Source organism: Peromyscus californicus, unplaced genomic scaffold (assembly GCF_007827085.1).
Source record: "Peromyscus californicus insignis strain IS unplaced genomic scaffold, ASM782708v3 Scaffold_5__1_contigs__length_169319896, whole genome shotgun sequence".
Taxonomy (NCBI): Eukaryota; Metazoa; Chordata; class Mammalia; order Rodentia; family Cricetidae; genus Peromyscus; species Peromyscus californicus.
In genome coordinates this window covers 150,184,193-150,206,111 of record NW_026294573.1, presented here as the reverse complement: position 1 = coordinate 150,206,111, position 21,919 = coordinate 150,184,193, and the positions used below count along the sequence as shown (strand labels likewise).

General features: G+C 39.3%; 1 protein-coding gene across 1 annotated transcript in view; it reads left to right on the top strand.

Annotated features, from left to right (window-relative positions):
- Slc26a7 (solute carrier family 26 member 7) overlaps nt 1–21,919 on the top strand; it is a 120,245-nt gene that overhangs the window by 37,473 nt on the left and 60,853 nt on the right. The window contains exon 5 of the mRNA XM_052718249.1: nt 14,378–14,542. Coding sequence (XP_052574209.1) covers nt 14,378–14,542 — 165 coding nt within the window. The remainder of the gene's footprint in view (nt 1–14,377; nt 14,543–21,919) is intronic.

Genomic DNA, 21,919 nt, shown 5'->3' with positions numbered 1-21,919 from the left:
ATATTTCTTTTTTTTCTTCTTTTTTTTTTTTTTTTTTACAAGAATGGGACTTTTGTGCTTTTCAGTTTTGAGAATTTGCAGTGTAACTGCATTGTGTCCAGGGAGTGCTGATTGTAATATTTCTGCATTGCCTTATTTATCTGTTTATTTTAATAATGAACTGTAGCAATGAATGTTTTATGAGCCCATGAGAAAAAAAGGACTGATAATTTTGGAGGCTAAAGATCTGTGTGCAGTGATGAATTCTATTCTCTTATTGCTGTTAATCTCCTCAGTCTTTTCTACTCGATCAATCCCACTCTAAGAATGACACATTCATACTGTAGACCACCTTTGCCTGAATCATGTTTTTGTAGCTCCTTGGCTTTTCCTTTCTCTCCCTTTTCCTCTCCCTGTCTCTGTCTCTATGTGTGTGTGCCTCTCACTCATAGTCATTCAAGCAATGTCAAACCTCTCCTCCCCCTTACCACTTTATTTATATTGTGTAAAAATATAATTGTTCCGTCACACCATTATAATGTGATGTGCATTTGTGCTGTAAATTAGATTATGGGCCTTTAAAAATCTGTTCTAATGAGGTGAAATTGTCATACATTAAATTCTACATATGTAGAAAGTACAGTTTGATAAAATTTGATATCTATACATATCCATGAAATCATAATCCATATAATCATAACATCTGTCTCACGTATCTATTACACACAACCATTTTTTTTCTGGACCACTTGTAAACACTTCCTCTCACTGTTTACATGCATCTCCATTCCTACTCCATAGCAACCATTGACCCGTTTCTGTGTCCAGGCATCACTTACTGCTGTTGATTGACTAGGATCATTGCAGTTGTTTCTTAGCATTGGAAGGAATTACTGACAGAGCTCATTTACTGGCTTATTATGCACAACACAGTAGCTAAATTGACAGCAATGTTAATGCTTATTTTCTCAATTCTTTTTTTTTTCTTTTTGCAACATGTGTGTGGTATTAAAGTGTGTTTCCATGTTTGTGATACTCACATGTATGTGTTTGTGTGCATGTGGAGGTTGGAGGTTGACATTGGGTGTCTTTCTCATTTTTTCTCCACTCTTTGAGTCAGGGTCTCTCACTTAACAGCAGAGCTTGCTGATGTGGCTGTCTAGATAGCCATTTTGCTCCAGGTATCCCCTTTCTCCATCTCCCATGTGTTGTAACTATAGGTGGGCCATCTTGTCCAGTGGACACAGATGTGCTGGGGATCTGAAGTTTGCTCCTCATGTTTGTGTGCACACATTTTATTCAGTGAACCATTTTCTCATTGTATGTGAATGTGTATGCATATGTGTGTAGCCAGGTGCAAATGCCTGTGCATACGTGTAAGCCAGAGGAGCATGTCAAGGGTCCTAGTCTGTTACTTTCTGATTTACTTACCAGTGAGCCTCTTGACTCTGTCTTCCACAGCACTGGAGTGGCAGATGTGCACTCTCCCTCTCCCTCTCCCTCTCCCTCTCCCTCTTTTTAATGTGAGTAATGTATTTGAACCCAGGTCCTCAGGCTTGCTCAGCAAGCACTTTTAGCCACTGACTCATCTCCCCAGCCTCTCTATCATCTCGCTTTAAGGTGCATTGCCATTTGTAAAGAGCCGTCTTTAGTGTAACCGATGCAATTATGCACTATTAATATTACTTTAGAGGAAACACAGAAAAGAAAAAGAAAAACAAGTTTTCTAGTCCAAAGCCAGTAGCAGTAAAAAGTCTTTTCTTGACTTGCTTACATACTCGGAGCAACGAGCTGTTGACTTCAGAACTGAACTTTTGAGATGCAGGACCAACACATTTCTGTAGAGAAACAAGCACTCAATAAAAGGCATCGCACATTCAGAGTCGCCGATGTCCCTGAAGCTTTTCTTAGTCTCCAGAATGGGCATTTTGCCTGTTTCTTTTTTCCAAGAACTTAGAGGCCTGGGACTGTCCTTTGCCAATTTAATTCTGGAAATTTTCCCAAGCTCTACTTTCCTGAAGCAACCACAGGACAAGATTTCTGTCCTGGAGACAAGGCACATACAGCTCCTTTGTTCAACAGTTGCGTAAGCACTGGTGACATGAGGGGTGGTAGTGTTCAGTGACAAAGTCCAGTGTCATTGCCCCAGTGGCTTCTGGAAACATATGGTCTGCAGTCTTCAGGGATGACAAACAACAGGCCTGAACAGAAGATCTCCCACCTCCTTGTGGGTGTGCACTAAACATACTTAGGTAGTAACTAAGATGCTCATGAGGATAGAAGGACCTAAGATAAAAGCGATTTACCCTCTTTTCCATGTGTCGTACCTATTCTTTTCTGAAAATCGTCTAGTCTCTTATGATAGTGTTGCATTGTTCACAGCCATTTGAGTCAGGAAATCATCATTCTGTTTGGTTGAAATTTATCCAGATGTATTTGTACCTGAAAGACCTAAGTCATAAACTATTTAAATAAAGTTAGAATTACAACATTCTGAAAATTATAAAAGGGAATTTTTTTCATATTAAAAACCACCTTTGCTGTCTGCCATATTCTAGGATTACTACATAAGCTCTTGAGGTCAGGCCTCACTGACATCTGAAAATGAGTAATATACCATATTATGCACATAGAGAAACTGATCGGTAAAGTGGCTTATATAATCTTTGTGGTTTTGTGCATGTGGGTCTTTGTGTGTATTGTTCACATGTGTACACATGCATGTGTGTGCTCAGGCAACAGGACAGCATCAGTGTCATTTCTCTGTCAGCGTCCACCAGGAATTTTGCAACAGTCTCTTGCCGAGCTGGAACTTTCTAGGTAGGCTATGCTGGCCGGTCAGTAAGCCCCAGGGATCCATCTGTCTCTGCTTCCTCATGACTGGATTGCAAAAGTGTGCCACAGTACCCAACTATTGTTAAGTGAGTAGAGTCTGGTGATCAAACTCAGGCAAGTATTTACTGAGTCACAACCACCTTTAAGCTTTTATACAGAATATTATAATTAGTAGATGGCACAGTAGAATTTGTACTCCAGTCTGCACTCTTATAACTGCTCTCCTTAACAGTTTATAGTCTTATTTATTTTTTGAGACAAGGTCTCCCTATGTAGCTCAGGCTGTCTTTGAACTCACTGTGTTGCCTTGGCCTGCCCAATGCTGGAACTGAAGGCATGTGATGCCAGGCCCAGCTTTCTAAGCTGATATGGAGAAAGGAAAGAAGGAAAACAAAGCCACCATATCCTGGTCCAGCCCTGGTCTTGCTCTTTCCAATATGTCACTTCCTGTACAGTCCTAGCAGCCTGTGCTCCAGGCTCACACTACGAGGTGGGTGGAAATCTGGATTCCAGACTTGCTCAGTGGTTGGAAAATGTCTCCATCCACCTGTAGGCTCTTCTCTCTGTCATCAGATGTGGATATGTAACTCTGTGCTCCCACAAGGCACTGCTCATTCCTTTCCTTCTAAGGCTTCTCAATATAGACAACAGTGTTTGCCTTCCTTCACGCACTGCGGGCCTCTGTGGAACACAGACTGTTTACTTCTCTAATTCTAGCAGCTGGTGCTTTATAACCATGAGTTAAAGAAATTAAAGAGGGAAAGGTCAATTAAATGTTAGTGTCTTCACTATGTTAAATAACCAAAATTAAATGAAGATTTTTTTTTTTTTACCTTTTCAGATTTGCCTTTGTTTTTTTTTGTCTCTCTCTCTCTCTCTCTCTTTTTTTTTTAAATAGAGGACAGGAAATCATTCTTTATCTTTTAAACTGTAGTGCAGTTTTTTAATGAAGGAGGTTAACAAAGCTTAGAATTTTCTAAGTTGGTCATATGTTCTATTAGATCCCTTCTGATCAAATACGCCAGTCCAGTCAGCAGAATCTCCTGCTTCTTTTCACAATTATTCCCATACATGACAGAGGTTCAAATACAACTATACTGCCTTTCAACTCCTGCATTCCCCTGTCCCTCAATACCACGATGCCCCCATCATTTCTGCTGACCTCTGGGTTGTCCTTTGGCTGGAGTAGAAAGGAAGGCAGAGGAGTCAACCAGCGCATCCCTGGCAGTTCTGACCCTCATGCTCTCTTGTTTCACTTAGTTTTGGCATGAAGGTTTTGACAACCAAATATATTATGGCATACTCTTCAACCATGTAATTGTAATAGAAACATTCTCAAGGGAAGCGAATTTCTGATATATTCTGTGGTGCAGCAAAGTCAAATCATGTTTGCCAGACATATGCTGAGCTTGCCTGTGGGGTAATCAAGACCATCTTTCTGTTATCCTCTCTTTCTGTTTGGTTTAGGGGGCTGTGTCTTTCTCACACTGGTCACCCTTCTCATGCTCACCTTTTAAATGACTTTGCTTCACCACATCCTAACATTAGATCAAGCCTACCAAAGCATGGCTCTGATGTAGGAGCCAGACCTGCACAAATCTTGGCAAAATTAGGTGTTTAATAAATGTATGAAAGAGTGATGTCACTTATTCCTTCGAAACTCTCCTTTAACTTCATTTAGAGTACTGCATGTTCTGACTCCAACATTTCCTGCTGTATTTGCTGCTCTTCCCTCTTGGTTGGTTTTGTTCCTTTTAAGCAAGCAGAACTGTCTTCTCCACTTGACCCCACTGAACTGTTTTACATCTATGCTTTTCCTTCTGGAATGATTTCTAATTATGTGCTGTCTGGAATGCCTCAAGTGTAACGGACAATACAAAACCTCTCCTGTAGTATTCCTGTCTTCCTCCAGAACCCAGTGGCATATTTTCTTTCTTTTTACTTTAAAGTTTTTATTAGCATATATTTATTATACATAATAATGGGTTTCATTATGGCACTTTCTTTTTGGCATTTTCATACATATCTGTAATGTACTTGGATTGCATTCACTGTCACATAGCCTACTTCTGAGTGGATGTTATAGGAAATGGGGAATTAAGGCATGGGGACAACGTGCATACATGTCTAGAATTATGCAGAGGACATGTGCCTATTCTTTCCCATGTATTTAGTAAGTCATTTATATCAATATGGACTTAAGGACATTTATTTTAAAATCTAATACTCTGCTTATTTTGTTCTAGTCTTGGGCATTGGGAGCTTTTGTTGGTTCCTAGGTCTTGGGCCCTTACACATTTATTTATCTTGTTCCTCTCCTATTCCTGCAAATCCTCTTGCTCTTCTCAACTACTAGCTTACTTTTGACTTTCAAGTTTGCTTTTGGTGACCTAGGGAGTTTAGCTAAGGGGGCATATAGTCATGGGTGGCAGCAGATTTTTGTTTTGTGGTCATTTGCGTATGTATACTTAATATCTTTCTCTTGATGTGATTATCTGTGTACCTGTCAAACCTTGGACCTCCAGATATTTGGTGCTACTTGAGCCCTTCTTCCCCCTAGTTTCATGTACCAGGACTCAGGACATCCTCAAGCCCATTGTACACAGGCAAGGAAGACATGGAGATTTGTCAGTAAATTCTGTGGGAATGATGGAGAAGGTTTTCTTCTTTCTTTAATGTAACTTTTCCTTTAGGATATTTTTTTTAAGTTACAAAGATAGTAATTACATAGAGTTGTCAAATATCCCATTCAGTTTCTTCTGTTATTAACATCTCATTGTGGCATTCTTGCCACAATTGATAAAACAGGTTGTTATATGGCTCTTAGCTATAGTCCATATGTGATACTCACATTTCCTGGATTTTAATCTAACATACTCTATACTGTAACAGGATCTCATCTAGGATACTATATTACATTTAGTTGAGATAACAATGAGGAAAAGAGACATTCTCACCCAATCCTATACTAACAACAAGATGCAATGCACTAACACAACATCGTTGTTATTAGTTTGACTACCTGGTTGAAGCAGTGTTCGTCAGATTTCTTGAGTGAATAGTATTCCATTGACTGACCTTTCCTCCCTGCTTTCTTTGTTGAAAGTCAATGGGCATGTCCTATTCATTTTAAAAATTTTAAAAATAAACTCTCTGTGTGTGCATGTGTGTGTGTGCATGAGAGAAACACACAAACAGAGAGTGGTAGATGTGTTTGTGGGTGTGCATACCAATGTGTTCACCCATGCCTGTGTGTGGAGGCCAGAGATTGACACTGCGTCATCCTCCATGCTTTCCCTCTTGGTTTTTGAGACAGGATCTCTATTTAAAGCTGGATGCCGGTGAACTCCAGGGATCTGCCTGTCTCTGCTTCTCCACAGTTGGGATTACACACATCACATCTCTTCTTGCATGAGTGCTGAGGACCAGGACTCATATCTTCATGCTTGGGTGACAAGCACATTACTGACTGAGGCACCTCTCTTACCCACATAGCCTACTTTTGAGTGGGAGCTGTATTACATGAGGAGTTAAGGTGTGGGGACAACCTGCACAAATGTTTGGGATTATGCAGAAGACATCTGCCTATTCTTCCCCATGTATTTAGTAAATTATTTATATCAATATGGACTCAAGGATATCCATTTTATCATCCAATACTATGCTTATTTTGCTCTATCCTTGGACATTGGGAGTTCTTTTGTTGTTTTCTGGGTCTTGAGCCCTGACACATTATCTAACACTCCTTTACTTTTTACAAATAAAGTTGATGTAGGGTTCTAATATGTATTACCCCATCCCAGTTCTGGGCCCAGACATTCCTCCAAGGATGTCTGGTTTCTTCTGTTAGTGAAGGGTATCAGAGAAACAAAGAGGCCCAGGCATGAAGTGTGGGCATTGCTAGTGGGATGCTTTTATTTCATCTGACAGCAAAGAAAAGAGTGTATATGCCTATATATGTAACCATTTCTTTGTATAAGCATTACCTATTCATAATTTAAATTAAGCTATAAAAGTGATCATACTGATATTTCCAACTCTAATATATCACCATAGTTAATCTTGTCTTGTTTGTAGCCTCCCACTCTAAAAGTGGACATTTAATGCCCCAAAGTCTTTCTTTTGCCTCGTATATGGCTCTTCTCATAGAATTTGTCAAAAAGGATAGTCTTTCTTTCATTAAAGAAACTAAATTCTTATTAATAATCACTTGACCATATACCCAAGGGTTTATTTCTGAATCCTCCATTCAGTTCCATGAATGTATATGTTTATTTTCCTACCACACTATTTGATTATTATAGGATCTACTAGGTTATTAAAATAGGAAGTTTGAATTTTCACCTTTGCTTTCCCTAGGTTGTTTTGGATATTCCATGTCACTTGAAGATCCCTACAAAATAATCTGTTTTCAATTTTCACAACTCTTAATTTTCTCTCAAAATTCTATTGAGAACTTTGTAGATGAGAACTGTAGCTACATCACTCCCCCTCCTCCATCTCCTCCAGTATACACAGCACTCACTGCATGTACATCACTCCCTCCTTCCCCACCTTCTCCCATTGCACACGAGCCCTGCAGCCACATCACACCCACTCCTCTCTAAATTCCTCCATTGCACACGAACCCTGTAGCCACATCACTCCCACTCCTCTCTAAATTCCTCCATTGCACACGAGTACTGTAACCACATCATACCCACTCCTCTCTAAATTCCTCCATTGCACATGAGTACTGTAACCACATCATACCCACTCCTCTCTAAATTCCTCCATTGCACACGTACACTGTAGCCACATCACACCCACTACTCTCTAAATTTCTCCATTGCACACAAGCCCTGTAGCTACATCACACCCACTCCCTCAGCCCCTCCTATGTCCTTCCTCCAAAATTCATGATCTCCTTTTTAATTATTATTCACACATGTATCTACACATGCACATGCACACACATATGCACATATGCATATATGCAGCTTACTGAATCCATTTAGTGTTGCTCATAAGTGTGTGTGTCTAGGGTTGACCAGTTGTAATTGGACATCCTATGCAGGAGCTCATCCCTGGAGGGAAATAATTCTCCATCTCTTAGCAGTTATTACTCACTTGTAGCTCTTCATCCAGGGGTGGGATCATGTGGAATGTCTACTGTTCACACTGACATACAAACTGATGTCATTATCGTGGTCTTGTTCAGGTAACCATATTGATATTTCATGGGTGCATTTTCCTTGTTATGCCTAAGACATTATCTAGCAGCAGATGTCCTGGGACTCTGGCTCTTATAATCTTTTTGTCTTTCCTTCAGTGATTTTTTTTGAGCCTTTCATGTAGGAATTATGTTGCAGATATATCAGTTGGGATTGGGCACTCTGAAATCCTTATTCTCATTTCGATCAGTTGTGAATCTTTGTAATAGTCTCCACTTACTACAAAAATAAGCTTTTTGGGGGGACGGTTGAGAGCTATCCATGCCTGTGGGTTCAGAAAGAAGTAACTAGAATACAGTTAGAAACTGTATTGGTTTAAGAAATGGGCAGTAGTGGGTTCTCCTCTCAAGTCTGTGACAGCTCTAGCTATAGACAGTTGGTAGGTTTATAGTACTAGGCATGAATTCTCTCCTATTTGTCAGGCCTTAAGTCCAATTACACAGGTATTAGTTACCCACAAGATAAGAGTGCCACTATTACCCCATTGGAAATTCTAACATCAGTAGTTTTTGATAATGTATCGTGTCACAGACTGGCCATTACAGTAATATATGGAGTAGTCTCACCTACAAAGTCTATGTTTTCCTTCTTCCTACACTAGTTTGAAGTTGTTGGAAACCAAGATCGACTTACTGTATCTATAGTCTTACTTTCCCAAGAATGTCATGTAAAGGAAATCTCACATACTATTTATTTTTATTTACAGCGTAAATTTAGGATTCATTCATGTCTTTGGACATACTGTCTTTGATAATTACCTTTTCAACTGAAGATACAATGAAGGTTTTCATGTTGAATTTTGCAACACATATCTTCATACATATCCATTTGTTCTCTTGCTACCTCTCAGATCCTCAGTCCACACAGAGGACTGTCTACCACGTCTATGTACCACCTGGTTGTCCTACTGTCATGAGTAATTTGCTCTTTCCCCTATTCTACATATACTGCTCAACAAATACTGGAAGGTTTACTAACCCACCTTCAAAGATTTTCAGACTTTACCTTCCAAACACTCCTGTTCATTTTTTATGGTCCTAATTCACACTCCTGTTCCCTAGCTTCTCCATTTCTCCTTTCCTTGTTCAATATTTTGTGGTGAGAACTGTGTATTAATCTGCAGCAATGTTATGCCTGTCTCATACTGGGTGTTCCATAAGTACTCATTGAATGGGCAAGTAAGTGATTTTCTATAGTGAATAGGCTAGATATCCAGAACAGCAACACTGCCTGAAATGCATGCTATATCATGTTCACATGAACATATAGTCGTTTCCTAGTCAAACTTCAAAAAATGTTTGAAAGTCACTTGAAAAGAATGGACTGAAATCTGAAATACATTTATTTATTTAAGCTATCAGCAAATTTCTTACTTTATTTAATATAATATTTTGAGATAGGGCCTCATGTAGCCCAGGCTGGTTTCAAGTTTAGTATATAGCTGAGAATGAGAACTTCTGATCCTTCTGCCTTTACCCCATAAATCCGGAGACTAAAGATAAGTACCACCATGCCACATTTAATACAGTGCTGGGGATCAAACCTGGGACTTCACGCATGTGAGATAAGCACTCTTCAACTACATCCTTCATCCTCATAATCCTCCTTAATGTTCCAAAACTCAATCTGAACAGTGAGTTCTGGCTTGGACCTGTCTGTAAGCCTTTGTCTACAAAGGTTTAACAGGCACACCCAAGTATGCTGCATTATCCTTTTTCATTCAGGATTAAAGTGCCAGGATGCCTTACAGTGAAAATGCTGCCTGGTGTGCCCACCTGCTATCCTCCCACTCGGTCTCTTTCTCTTCTCCCTGGCTGCCTTAGCTCCAGCTGTATGTTAATGGGAAAATGAAATCAGAGCCTGAGGAGTGAGTAGTGTTGGCTGGGAGAGCCAGATGGGTTCAAGTTTAGGGCTCAGAGATATTTTAACAGAAACATGTATGTGAACATTCCAGAGGAAATAAGTATAAACATGTTCTGAAATACATTTAATTTATAAAGAACACATGGCTTTTATACAGACATGATCAAATAATACCATGCTAGTGAACTTTGATAATGCATGTCAGAAGTTTTAAGCATTAGCCTAGAATATCGGTATTGCTGTGAACCGCTGCAGTGTATTGCATGAAATTTATGCACTCATTAGATACTGCATGGCTTTGGGGGGGAATTGATTAACCAGAATAAAATCATCATTGTGGGGACTAACCCTCACACTTGTTTACTACAGGAATGAGAGATAAGAGACTTAGTTAGAAATAGAGAATGGAGAGAAAACACAGAATAGACTCGGGAGGGCCTGAATCCTTATCCACCGGCCCAGAGCTTTATTCCAAAGGTCTATTCATAACAACGCCAAGGGGTGGAGCAAAAGACCTCTCCCTTGCTAGTTACAGTCACCTGGTACCGAGGCCCATGGTCCAATCAACCTCTTATGCAGTCCTGCTGGGAACAGCCACTAGGAAACCTAGTGAGCGCGAACACATCATCATCCATATTGGTAAAAGGAGCTTCAAAATCCTTAATACTGGGCCCTAAGTGAGATATTCTTGAGAATCCCCACTCTACATTTGTAAGTTTGAAGACGAACTTGGACTAGTCTACAGGATCCCTGTCAGGATTTGCTACATTCAGGTTGTAGATATCAGTCTCTGTGGAGCAGATCAACTCCCCCGTGAATGAACTGTGCAGTTTGGACGATGGGAACAGGGAGATCTTTAATGCTCTCCTTCCCCTGCTTCTCTCCTTTCCCATCCTCTCCTTTCCTTCCTCCCTTTCTCCTCCTCCTTCTCTTCCCCCTCCTCCTCCTCCTCTTCCTCCTCCTCCTCCTTCTCTTCTTCCTCCTCTTCATATCGGCCATTGGTCTGGGTTGTGAAGAATGCTGAGGAAAGTGTTCAGTATTCATAGACCTGAATGAATCTTCAATTTATATCTTAAATAAAAGTAAATAATATGAAAGGTTCACTTTACATGACACTCATGAGAAGGTAAGACATAGATACAGTAAGTACATCTCAGTTTCCAACAAACTTGAAAATAAAGAAAAGGAAAGGCAAAAGAAAGTACTGTCTCCAGCATATCTGCAATCCCTGCCCAGTGGTCTGTGTCAGAAAGAGTTCTTCAAGAACCCGTTGGCCTTCCACTCAAGAACTCTCTGTTCCAAATGTTTGCCCCTTGTTGGCAGGATGTTTTAAATACGTAGATCTGTGAGTATGTAGCGTATTGCAATAGCTGAGGTTTTGGTGGTTTAAAAGAGGGTAGACCCTTGTTTCTGATTACCATGGCTTAGTAGAGTCCAATGTTTTTAGCATTTGAAATGGTTGGGCTCTTTTGGTACCCTAGAGTTGTTCTGGACCTTCAGTTTGGAAGCATAGATTGTGGAAATGACCAAGCTGTTAGGAAGTTCATGGTTTAGGCAGTTACGGTTAGTGGCCACTTCAGATTTCTCAGGCATGGCAAGTCATCAGCCCATCTGAAGAGACATTGCAGTTTAGGAAATAAAGCAAAGACAGGAGTTGAAATGGTGATGGTCCCTGCAAAGCCTTCTAAGAGTTTGCTTCTCAAAACAATGGTTAGCTCCTAGTCACACAGGTAGGAACTTCCCAACCTTCCACATGCATAACATTGTATTTATGTGAATAGCTTCCAGATTTTTAAATATCTGAACTACATATATGACTCATTTAGATAAAATGAAGACCCAATTCTGGTGTTCTTTGTAGTTTAATAATATACCAGTTTTATCGTTGTGACCTAAAAGAGTTAATACCATCAACAGGAATTCGTGATCTCACTTATAGAGAGATACTTGGAAATTCTTGGTTCAGTGTTTTTCTAGATTGTGTTTTCAAAATGAAAGCAGCAGACTATGTCAAGAGAGGCCACAAAGATCACTGAGTTCCTTTAGTACCTGTATAAGCTTGGTTGCATTGGAGTTTCCAGCAGGGTCTTATTTCTACTTTCCAAACTAACACAAGGCTCCTGAAACAGAGCATATTACAGAAGCCACAGCCTTCTCTTTCTGTGTTGGCAGTGGGAGTTTGTCTGACTTCTGTATTAATACCTCTCATTCTTCTCTTATCACATATTGAATGAAAGGGGGCTGCTAAGCTGCAGCAATTCAAATACAACCCTTTCTGTACTCACATTCTTTCAAGGCTTCCAGAGTCGAAAAATACAATGTAGCCATGCCTGCATTTTCAAAACAGATAGTTTTCCGTACACAACAGATATATAAAATACTCCATGACATCTTTCTGTATCACCCATCCTGCATGATTTACACGCTTCAAATCACTTCACATGCACCTTACCACAACCCTAAAGGATGAATAGGGCACATTTCACTCTAATAATTTATGGATGATGATTCAGTTCAAAGAATTGCAGCAGATTTTCTACAGCCACATATTTAGGATGTGGGAGAAAACAGGATCATAAAGCTATATTAATGTTCCAGATTCTGTCCAGGAAACTCCACTTAATACGAGAGCATTATTGCTGGCAGCCAAACATGCATTATGATGCTATCACAATACAGATGTCACGCATTTTGCAATTTATGTTCTGGGGTAGCAGATAACATTCTGAACTTCTAAGTCTCACTGTTAACCTCTTGATTGCAGGAAATTTCTCTGCTATTCTTACCCCTGGTTTCTTCTTAATCTCATTTTCCAACAGGAACTTTAAGACTTGACCTAGGTACTACTATTACCTGTTTCTCTTTTCTGGAAGGAATACTCACAAATATAATTTAGTGTTACTTTCAAACTTCTAATAAGTATTACTTTTTACTGATCCTGTGACTGAGTTTACATGGCCAAAGATCTTCTTAAGGCCCCCTTGCTCTTTCCTCTAGCAAAAGATATGATCCTAGAAATGGCAAGAGAGTGCTTTTGCCTTATGAACTTGCTTTGAAATGGAGGATGATGCTGACATTTGTAAGTGTTTAAAGAAATTGTTTTTATAGTGATTTCTATAAAGTCCTTCTTAGCACACATCCCTATTCCCCATCTCTGTGTTCTCCATCTCTGTCTGTATTCCCTGACTCTGTCTGTATCCCTTTCTCTGTCTGTACTCCCTGTCTGTGGCAGTTTGAATGTAATTGGCCCCCACATGCTCATAGAGAGTGGCACTATTAGGAGGTGTAGCTTTGTTGGAGTAGGTATGACCTTGTTGGAGGAAGTATGTCACTGTGGGGGTGGGCTTTCAGGTCTCATATATGCTCAAACCATGCTGAGTGTCTCAGACCACTTCCTCTTGCCTGCCCATTAAGATGTAGGTTTCTCAGCTTCAGCACCTTGTCTGCCTACATGCCACCATGTCCCACCATGACGACGATGGACTAAATCTCTGAAACTGTAAGCCACCCCATTAAATGTTTTCCTCTATAAGAGTTGCTGTGGTCATGGTGTCTCTTCACAGCAGTAGAAACCCTAAGACATGGTCTCTATCTGCAGTCCCACCTCTGTCTGTATTATCTCTCTCTGTCTGTATCCCCACCTGCAGACACCCGCTGTCTTAGTAAACACCAGCCTTTTAAAATGGTCGCCCAGGGTATCTTGTCAGGCTTTGCTCCCACTTTTCAGAAGCTCAGATAAAAAGTCCTTTCCTCAGTGCTTTTGAAGTTATGCATTTATTAGGTATCAAGTAGTGAATCATAATTCTTTATGATATTTTCAAAATTTTATGTTAATGCAAATTTGATTTTTCTTCCACAGAGATCCACATGTTCATTCTAACATATCTTTCTCTTCAGCTTTTTTTTTTTTTTTTTGGTTTTTCGAGACAGGGTTTCTCTGTGTAGCTTTGCACCTTTCCTGGAACTCGCTTTGGAGACCAGGCTGGCCTCGAACTCACAGAGATCCGCCTGCCTCTGCCTCCCGAGTGCTGGGATTAAAGGCGTGCGCCACCACCGCCCAGCCTCTCTTCAGCTTTTAAGGAAACCATTTTTCTAATTTTGCAGCCCAGTTAAACAACAGGATGTTTCATTGTGTTCTTTCAGTATTGAGGATTCCAGTAGGAATTAACACAGAAACCTGGTCAACACTGATGAATGGATTCCCAGCAGCACAATAAGGAAAAGAAAAAGAATGGTCACCATTCAGAAAGAAAACTATTGGGTTAATTTTAATGAAACCATGTATACTGTACTTAGTAAAATTCAGGACACTTCACAACCTTGTAATACTCTCAAAAACACACAAATACTGAATCCATCAAGGTAAAGAAACCCATTATCCAGTTCACTGTGCATCTATAAAACAAAAATGTGTCTGACATTCACGTCTTTAGGAACCTTGAGGATGTCACCTGAATGTGATGCCCAACTCTCCTCTGTCCTTTTAGATGGTTATGTTTGTGCTGCAGCTGGGCAGTACCACGTTCCTAGTTACAGAGCCTGTGATCAGCGCGATGACCACGGGGGCCGCCACCCATGTTGTGACTTCACAAGTCAAGTATCTCTTGGGAATAAAAATGCCATATATATCTGGACCACTAGGATTCTTTTATGTAAGTTTTCCAAATTTCTGTTTGTATAATTTGCGTGCATGTTTCGCAAAGTTGAATTTAGCTTATTAAAGTACTGAGTATTTTTTCTTTGCCACAGAAACTTGAGTTTAAACAAAAAAAAATTAGGATGTTTTAAATCCTATTAATTAGTGTATGAAACTAGTTTAATGAGTACAATCTACTGATTTTAGAAATAATTCCTTATAGTGAATAACTGAGTTGGTGACTGATGAGAAAAAGTGGCTGTTTTTGTGATTCAGATCTGTTGCCAAGTTCTAATGAAATCCATCTACTGGGCTTTTGATCCACTAACAACAGCACACTCTCAGAATTGTGAACTCCAGTAGGGATCAAAACAGAGGTGTGGTTGGTATTGGTGGCTGGAGCCCAGTAGCAGACAATCAACTATTAAAAGCCGTCTGAACTTGAGAGAAGAATGACTGACTAGTTTCAACATATTTCTACAATAGCATTCCATTGCTCCTGCTTTCTTTGGAGACTAAAACCAATGACTGCTTAGGACTTTGCATTCAGTTTGAACTTTGTAACAACAACAACAACAACAACAACAACAAAATATTCAAGTAATGAACTTCATAACAAACTTCACTTTACTTAATTTTATGCATTGCTGTATGCTAGGTAATATCAATGTTCTATAGCAAGAGTGTGTCACCCTTAATCTTGAAGCAAATTGTTTAAATAGCAGCAGATATATGGAGCTACAATAACTTACTGGTCTCATTTCTGTTTTGGAGGTTATTACTAGTACACCTCAATTTTCTAGTCTACAGTAGGGATTCACTTCATTTGCATATCATTGTCTGCATTACATTATTGCCTTTCCCCCCCCTTTTTCTCACGTGTATGTGTGTTCTCAAGTGTGTGGGCACACATGTGTGGGGGACATATATGTGGAGGCTGAGGCTGACTTAGGTAGTTTTGCTCACTTTCTCTCTACTTTATTCATTTGGACAGGGCATCTACTGGACCCAGTGTCCATGAGCATGGCTAATTTACCTACCCAGTTTGCTCTGGAAATCCCTGTCTTCTAAGCACTGGAATTACAGTCAGGCCCTTGCCTCCCTGGCAGTGGCACTGTTTAAGGGTCTGACTGTCTGTCTTCATGCTTGCATGGCAAACACTTTAATTTATGAGCCATCTCCTAAGCCCGTGATTGGTTATTTAATACAGATGTCAAGTTTTGGAACTACTGTATCGAAATGGTAGAATATTTTTACCAAATTTCTATCTGGAAATTCAACATATTGATAATTTACTCCAACTTTATCATTGCCAAGACTGGTTATTACTGTTTTTAAATAGTACCAAATATCTGTGGAGTAGGTTCTCAAGTCTTTTGGGCATATGTCAAGAAGTGGGTTAGCTGGGCCATAGGTAGATAGAAAAAGGAGAAATGTAGTAATTATAGTATAATCTCAAAAAATAAAAGATTCTGAATACAGTGAATGCATATATGGAATTCTCAAAGAGTTAATAAAAGCACTATTTTTTAAGTGTGAGAATAAGAGATATGCAGGAATTCCCCTTAATGGCATTATATATATATGCAGTGTTTGGGACATGTGCCCAGCACTAAAGAGAAGAGGATCTGAATCCTTGCCCTCCTGAAGCTCTACTTTTAGTATGTCAAACAGAAATGACCAAACACACACAAATAAATACAAATTGGAACCAATGTTATGAAATTTAAAAATTACCAGATTGGTATTTGGTTAAAAAGTATCAGTTGTATTACTGTCCCATCTGCTTCAGTGGTAAGATAGTAACGAACATGCAGTATTGGTGGTATGGTGCTGCAAGTTGGTTCTGAAATTTTGTTGCTTAGGTAATATCTGGCTCAGTGATTCATTCATTGCAAGAAGGCTTAAAATCAAAACAAGAAAACTGGAACATTGCCTGGAAGCAACATAATTCCATGCTCCAACTCAAACAAAAACAGACCAAAGTAGCTGTAAGCCGTCAGATGACTGGCTGAGAGTTAAGACCTTTGGTGACACCCAGTCTACAGGACAGAACAAAATTGGAGAAGATTCTGCCTTGACCTGCCTGGGAACAGCGTATGTGCAGAGTAGAAAACACACATGGGTTAGAACTGGGCCCTGTTTGGCCATATCCATGTATACAAATGATCCTCTTTGTTTTCAGGAGTGTGTTTAAAAAAAAAAAAAAAGGCCACACTGACTTGGGAATAACATCCCACCCCTCATTAGTTACTGTGTGGACATGCTCCCTGAAATATTATGTATATGATTCCCTTCTCTCATTTTTTTGTTTGTTTTCTTGTGAGGTGAACTGCAGGTTACTTTATCTTATCTAGATCAAACACTGTGAGGCCTTTGAAGATCTTTTGTACGATCTCACACTGAAACTGAATCAGATTTAGATGCACGCTTAGATTGCAGATTTTAAATTCGCATTTCTCAGCTACTGGAAGATACAAGGCTTTGTTCTGATGGAAAATTTTTAAAAAATGTTACTCTTGCTGCTCTAAGTCAGAGGATCCTGTGCTCTTAGGTTCTTTGGAAGTGATGGTTCATTGTTCTTGGTCAGTGTGCTAACGCTTCTGTGTCAAAAATGGCAGTGATTCAAGACAGAAATGATACAAACTAATAATCCCAGACCTCAAGAGGCTAAGGAAAGGAAACACTGTGAGTTTGAGGCCAGCCTGGAATGTATAGTGAATTACTGCCTAGCTTGAGCTACATAGTGAATTACCAGCCAACCCATAGTGCATAGTGTGACTCTGTCTAAAAAAGAAAATGTAGTAAGTTGAGTGTAAGTTGAAAATTAAGCTATTTACAATGGATAATTTTACTGGGATAGTTGAAAATGAGTTTTAGCATAGTTCAATTGAGAGAAAATGAGTTTTAGCATAGTTCAGTTGAGAGAATCTGATGATCAGGATGTAAATTTGGACTTGCTCCTGATTATTTAAGTTGTACCTGAAAGAGGAGGTCTGACCTCAGTGTTACAGTGCAGAGGAGATGAAATCATTCAAGGCCTTGGCCATCTGGTCAAAGGAGGACCACTTTCTTTCTTTCTTTTTTTTCACTTGGAGGAAAGTCAATGAACATAATTTAGGGTTTTTTTTATTTTTTGACTGCTTCCTTCTTGATTTTCAGAACTCTTATATCCTGTTTGAAAGCTACCCAGGCTGTGGAGAGAAAATGAACACACTACTTACATATACCCTGTCACATAAAGTAACAAAGAATTTTTTATAAGCTTGCATAATGAGATTGTCACAGATCCTAATAGTCGGGGACACTGGTTTTCATTTTCAAAAGTCAAGTTTATCTTATATGTCCTCTAATTCACTCCAGTAGCCTTGATCTTTACCATCAATTTTGAGAGGAAACAGTTTTCTCCTTTTGTTCTGCTCTTTTGGCCTGCAGTAGATATTTTCTGATGTGTACAACAGTGGTATCCCCAACGCCTCCTTCTTTAGGGATGCTGCTCTGTGCAATAAAGAAAGGTCTGTTATCTAAGTTGAACTGGTAGCATCTCTGTTCATTAGCTTTTCTGGGCTTGAAAATGTACTCACCTCAGTGGAACACTTTTAGCAGATGACTTAAGTCAGATCCATGAAGCGGTATAGGGTTAGTTTTGCTCTCTTGGATTATAGAAAGGACTTTCAGTTGTTTTGAGGGGTAGACATTGCTACAGTTTGGATGTGAAATGTGTCCCAAGGGGATGGATTTAACACGAAGGCTTGTACCCTAGCCTTTATGGAAAGTAGTAGGATCTTTAAGAAGTGGAGACTAGTGGAAGGGCGCTAGTTTATCTTTTTCTCCCAGGCCACAAAATAAGAAGCTTTGCCCCTGCCATAACTCGTTGCCTTTGCTACAGACTGGGACGCAAAGGGGCCAAATGGATATGGACGGAAACCTCTGAAACTATGAGCTGAGAGAAACCTTTTCTATCCATAAGGTGACTGTCTCAGATGTTTGTTACAGTAGTGAGGAGCTGGCACAACACAAATTCTAGCTCAGTACCCTTGGCCACTCTTTGACTTGTAGCTGCAAGTTGTTCACAAGTTTGTTCATGGGAGCAGAGGTTCATAAATCTTACTTGCTACTCAGATGACCACCCAGAAGTTAAAGGGTACCCATATTTATAAGAAGCTTTTAGAATAACTCTCACACCCTCTGTGTTAGGATTCTTCAGAGGAACAGAACTGATAGAATAAAAAATACATATGAATTATGTTATATGAGCTATATATCTATATCTATCTATCTATTGATCTATCTATCTATCTATCTATCTATCTATCTATCTATATGAACTATATATGAAACATGTCTTAGGGTTTCTATTGCTGGGAAGAGACACCATGACTATGGCAACTCTTATCAAGGAAAAAATTTAATTGAGGTGGTATGCAGTTTTGGAGGTTTAGTCCATTATCATCATGGTGGGACATGGTGGCATGTAGACAGCCATTAGAGAAGGAGCTGAGTGTTCTACATCTTGATCTGCAGAAAACAGGAAGTGATCTGAGTCACTCTGAGTGTAGCTTGACAGGAGACCTCAAAGCCTACATAGGAGCACAGTTCCTCCAACAAAGCCATACCTACTCTAACAAAGTCATGTCTCCTAACAGTGCCTCTCCCTTTGGGGGTCATTTTTTTTCATGCCACCACAGTACACACACACACACACACACACACACACACACACACACACACACACACACACAATTTAATATAGTCACTTACAGGTTGTGGTCCAGCTAGTCCAACAACCAAAAGGCCAATAATCCAGTAGTTGTTCAATCCATGAGGCTGGATATCTTAGCTGGTCTTCAATCTACATTGGAATCCTAAAGAAATAGGCTCCTATACCAGTAAAGGAATGCCTCAGCATCAGGATAGATGAGCTTGAGAGCCAGAATGAGGGTAAGCAGGGAAAAAGCAAAAGCTTCCTTCTTCCTTGCCTTTTTTGTGTAGACTGGCAACCAGAAGGTGTGGCCAGATTTAATGGGGGTCTTTTCTACTGAAGTGATCCAATCAAGACAATCCTTCACAGGTGTGTCCAGCTGCTTGGGTTTTTATTGATTCCAGACAGGTGCAGTCAAGTTGACAACTCTGATTAGCCATCACACCTCCATAGTTTTAAAAAGAATTGATACAATGGTCTAATTTAGCCACTTATTATTTCTCTTCCTCATTTCCTTCATGCCTCACTCCGCTTTTCTCTTTGTTCAAATTTCTACCTGCATTATACTTCATAGGAAACTTTCCTTCATGAGTAAACAGTTATTTTGTAGTGACTTTGAAGAACATTGTAATACATTCTTCAGCTATTTGGAGGGTAAAATATTAACTTTTGTTCTGAGTTACCTTTTAGTTTTTGTGATTTTATTAGGACCAGGTAACTAATTAGTGTTTATTTTTTTCCCATAAAGTAACAATGGGGTTTGAATGTTAGAATTCAAGAAACCTAGATTCAGATCATAGGTACAACAGGGACTGAACAAATGATCTGCTGTCAGTTTTGTTAACTGGTGACGATTATACTCTGAGGGGTTAATTGGAAAAAAAATGGTAGAACATAGTTATTCAATAAATGCCAGCCACTGTCTTCTTACTGGTGATAAACAGATATAAAAAGTTTAGATTCTTCACACTTCTGATTAAGTAATAAATACTGATACTTCTCCTCCCCAAAAGACTTTTAGTCAGATTCACAAGATGAAACAATAAAATAAATCCACAGGTCTCTTTGCAGTTTAAAAATCACAATGAACTGAAAATTTATAAACCTTGAAAATAAATATTTCTGCTTTTAATGAGAGCTCATCATGAGACTTGAGGAAGTCTGTATTTTAAGTTGTATTTGTAATTTTCCATTAATTCTGCCCCAAATCTCCTTGACAATTATAATGCCACTTACTAAACTATGTGCTATATTTTAATATATTTAAGATTAAACTGAAATAGTCATGTTAGAAGTCACTCTGTCTTGGAGTTCAGGCTCAACAGTTAAAGTGCTCTATCCTCATCATTCTGCAGAGTCAGGTATTTGACTCATATGTTAGTTGGTTTTCCAAACACAACAGAAAACATCAATTCTTTAGAATGAAAAAAAATACTTTTTAAAAACTGAGAGATGATGAAGTATGTCTTACTTAGAAAGGGTGTTTTCCCCAAAGGGCATAATAAAAATGACAGAAATTCCTCGTTCATATTTGCACATGTGGATTTCCTTGAGAAGGCGCCAGTGTTGAGCCTTCAGCAGCCTGTGAGAAATTTGGCAAAGTTCATTCTGCTGGCCTGGCTTCATGTGAGCACTGTTCTAAATGATTATGCACAGCTCTGTGCATTAAACTCAGGAGAGAAGGCAAACTTGGCAATATTTCTAGTGACCCTTCTTGGAAGTTTTTATTTCCAGCATTAGAAATGCAGACATTCTAAAATGGAAAACAGTTTTGTGTGTATCTATACCCTGAAGTACAAGCACAGTGCTTCTCTGGTTTGCTGTCCACAGACTGCAAAAGCAAAACCCAAGAATGTTAATAAAGTGGAATCAGAAGAAAATCAGAGCCAATGAAACATTTTCTTTTATAGAGAATGAGATCACAACTAAGTATGTAGCTTATATTTGGAGAACAAATCTACTTTAAAGACATAGGCCCTCTGGGACTCCAAATCAAGAATACACTTTGGTGGCTTATGAAGGGCCCCCATTTTCTCTGCAGATATTGTGACATTTCTGTTGTGAACTGCGTGAATGCCAATACACACACACACACACACACACACACACACACACACACACACACACACAAAAGACAGAACAAGTTGAAAGAGAGAGAAACAGAATCTTCATCTTCAGCATGATTTAATCAATAGTGCAGAGGATAGAAAATGCAAATATAGGGCAATTACATGGATATTTATGACAAAGGTTACTTGCAAATTCTAAATCAGAGAGCAAGTATGTTTGCAACTCAACCATCTTGAGCTAAGCGCCTTCCATCCTCCACAGTTCACTGAAAAATGCACCACCACAAACCCAGTGCTCAAGTAACTCAAATTAAGCTTATTTTTCTAAACAAGGGATGGCTGAGTGCCACGTGGGCCATGGTATGCTTGGCTGAATGTTTGGTTCAAGAGAATTTTGTGTGCCCATGTTGTCCCTAGCTGCTTGACATACCGTGCTTCCCATTCTGGCCTGAGACTTCATTTATCCCTTGAAGCAAGAGCAAATGGATTTGTTCCCAGCATGAGATACAATTGTCGATCTGAAATTTATGTAAAAATATATAGAATGTTGTTTTTCTGTCCTTTCTGACGCTTTGTTTGTACTAATGAAAATGTAAGCTGAGACTGATATTCAATATTTTTC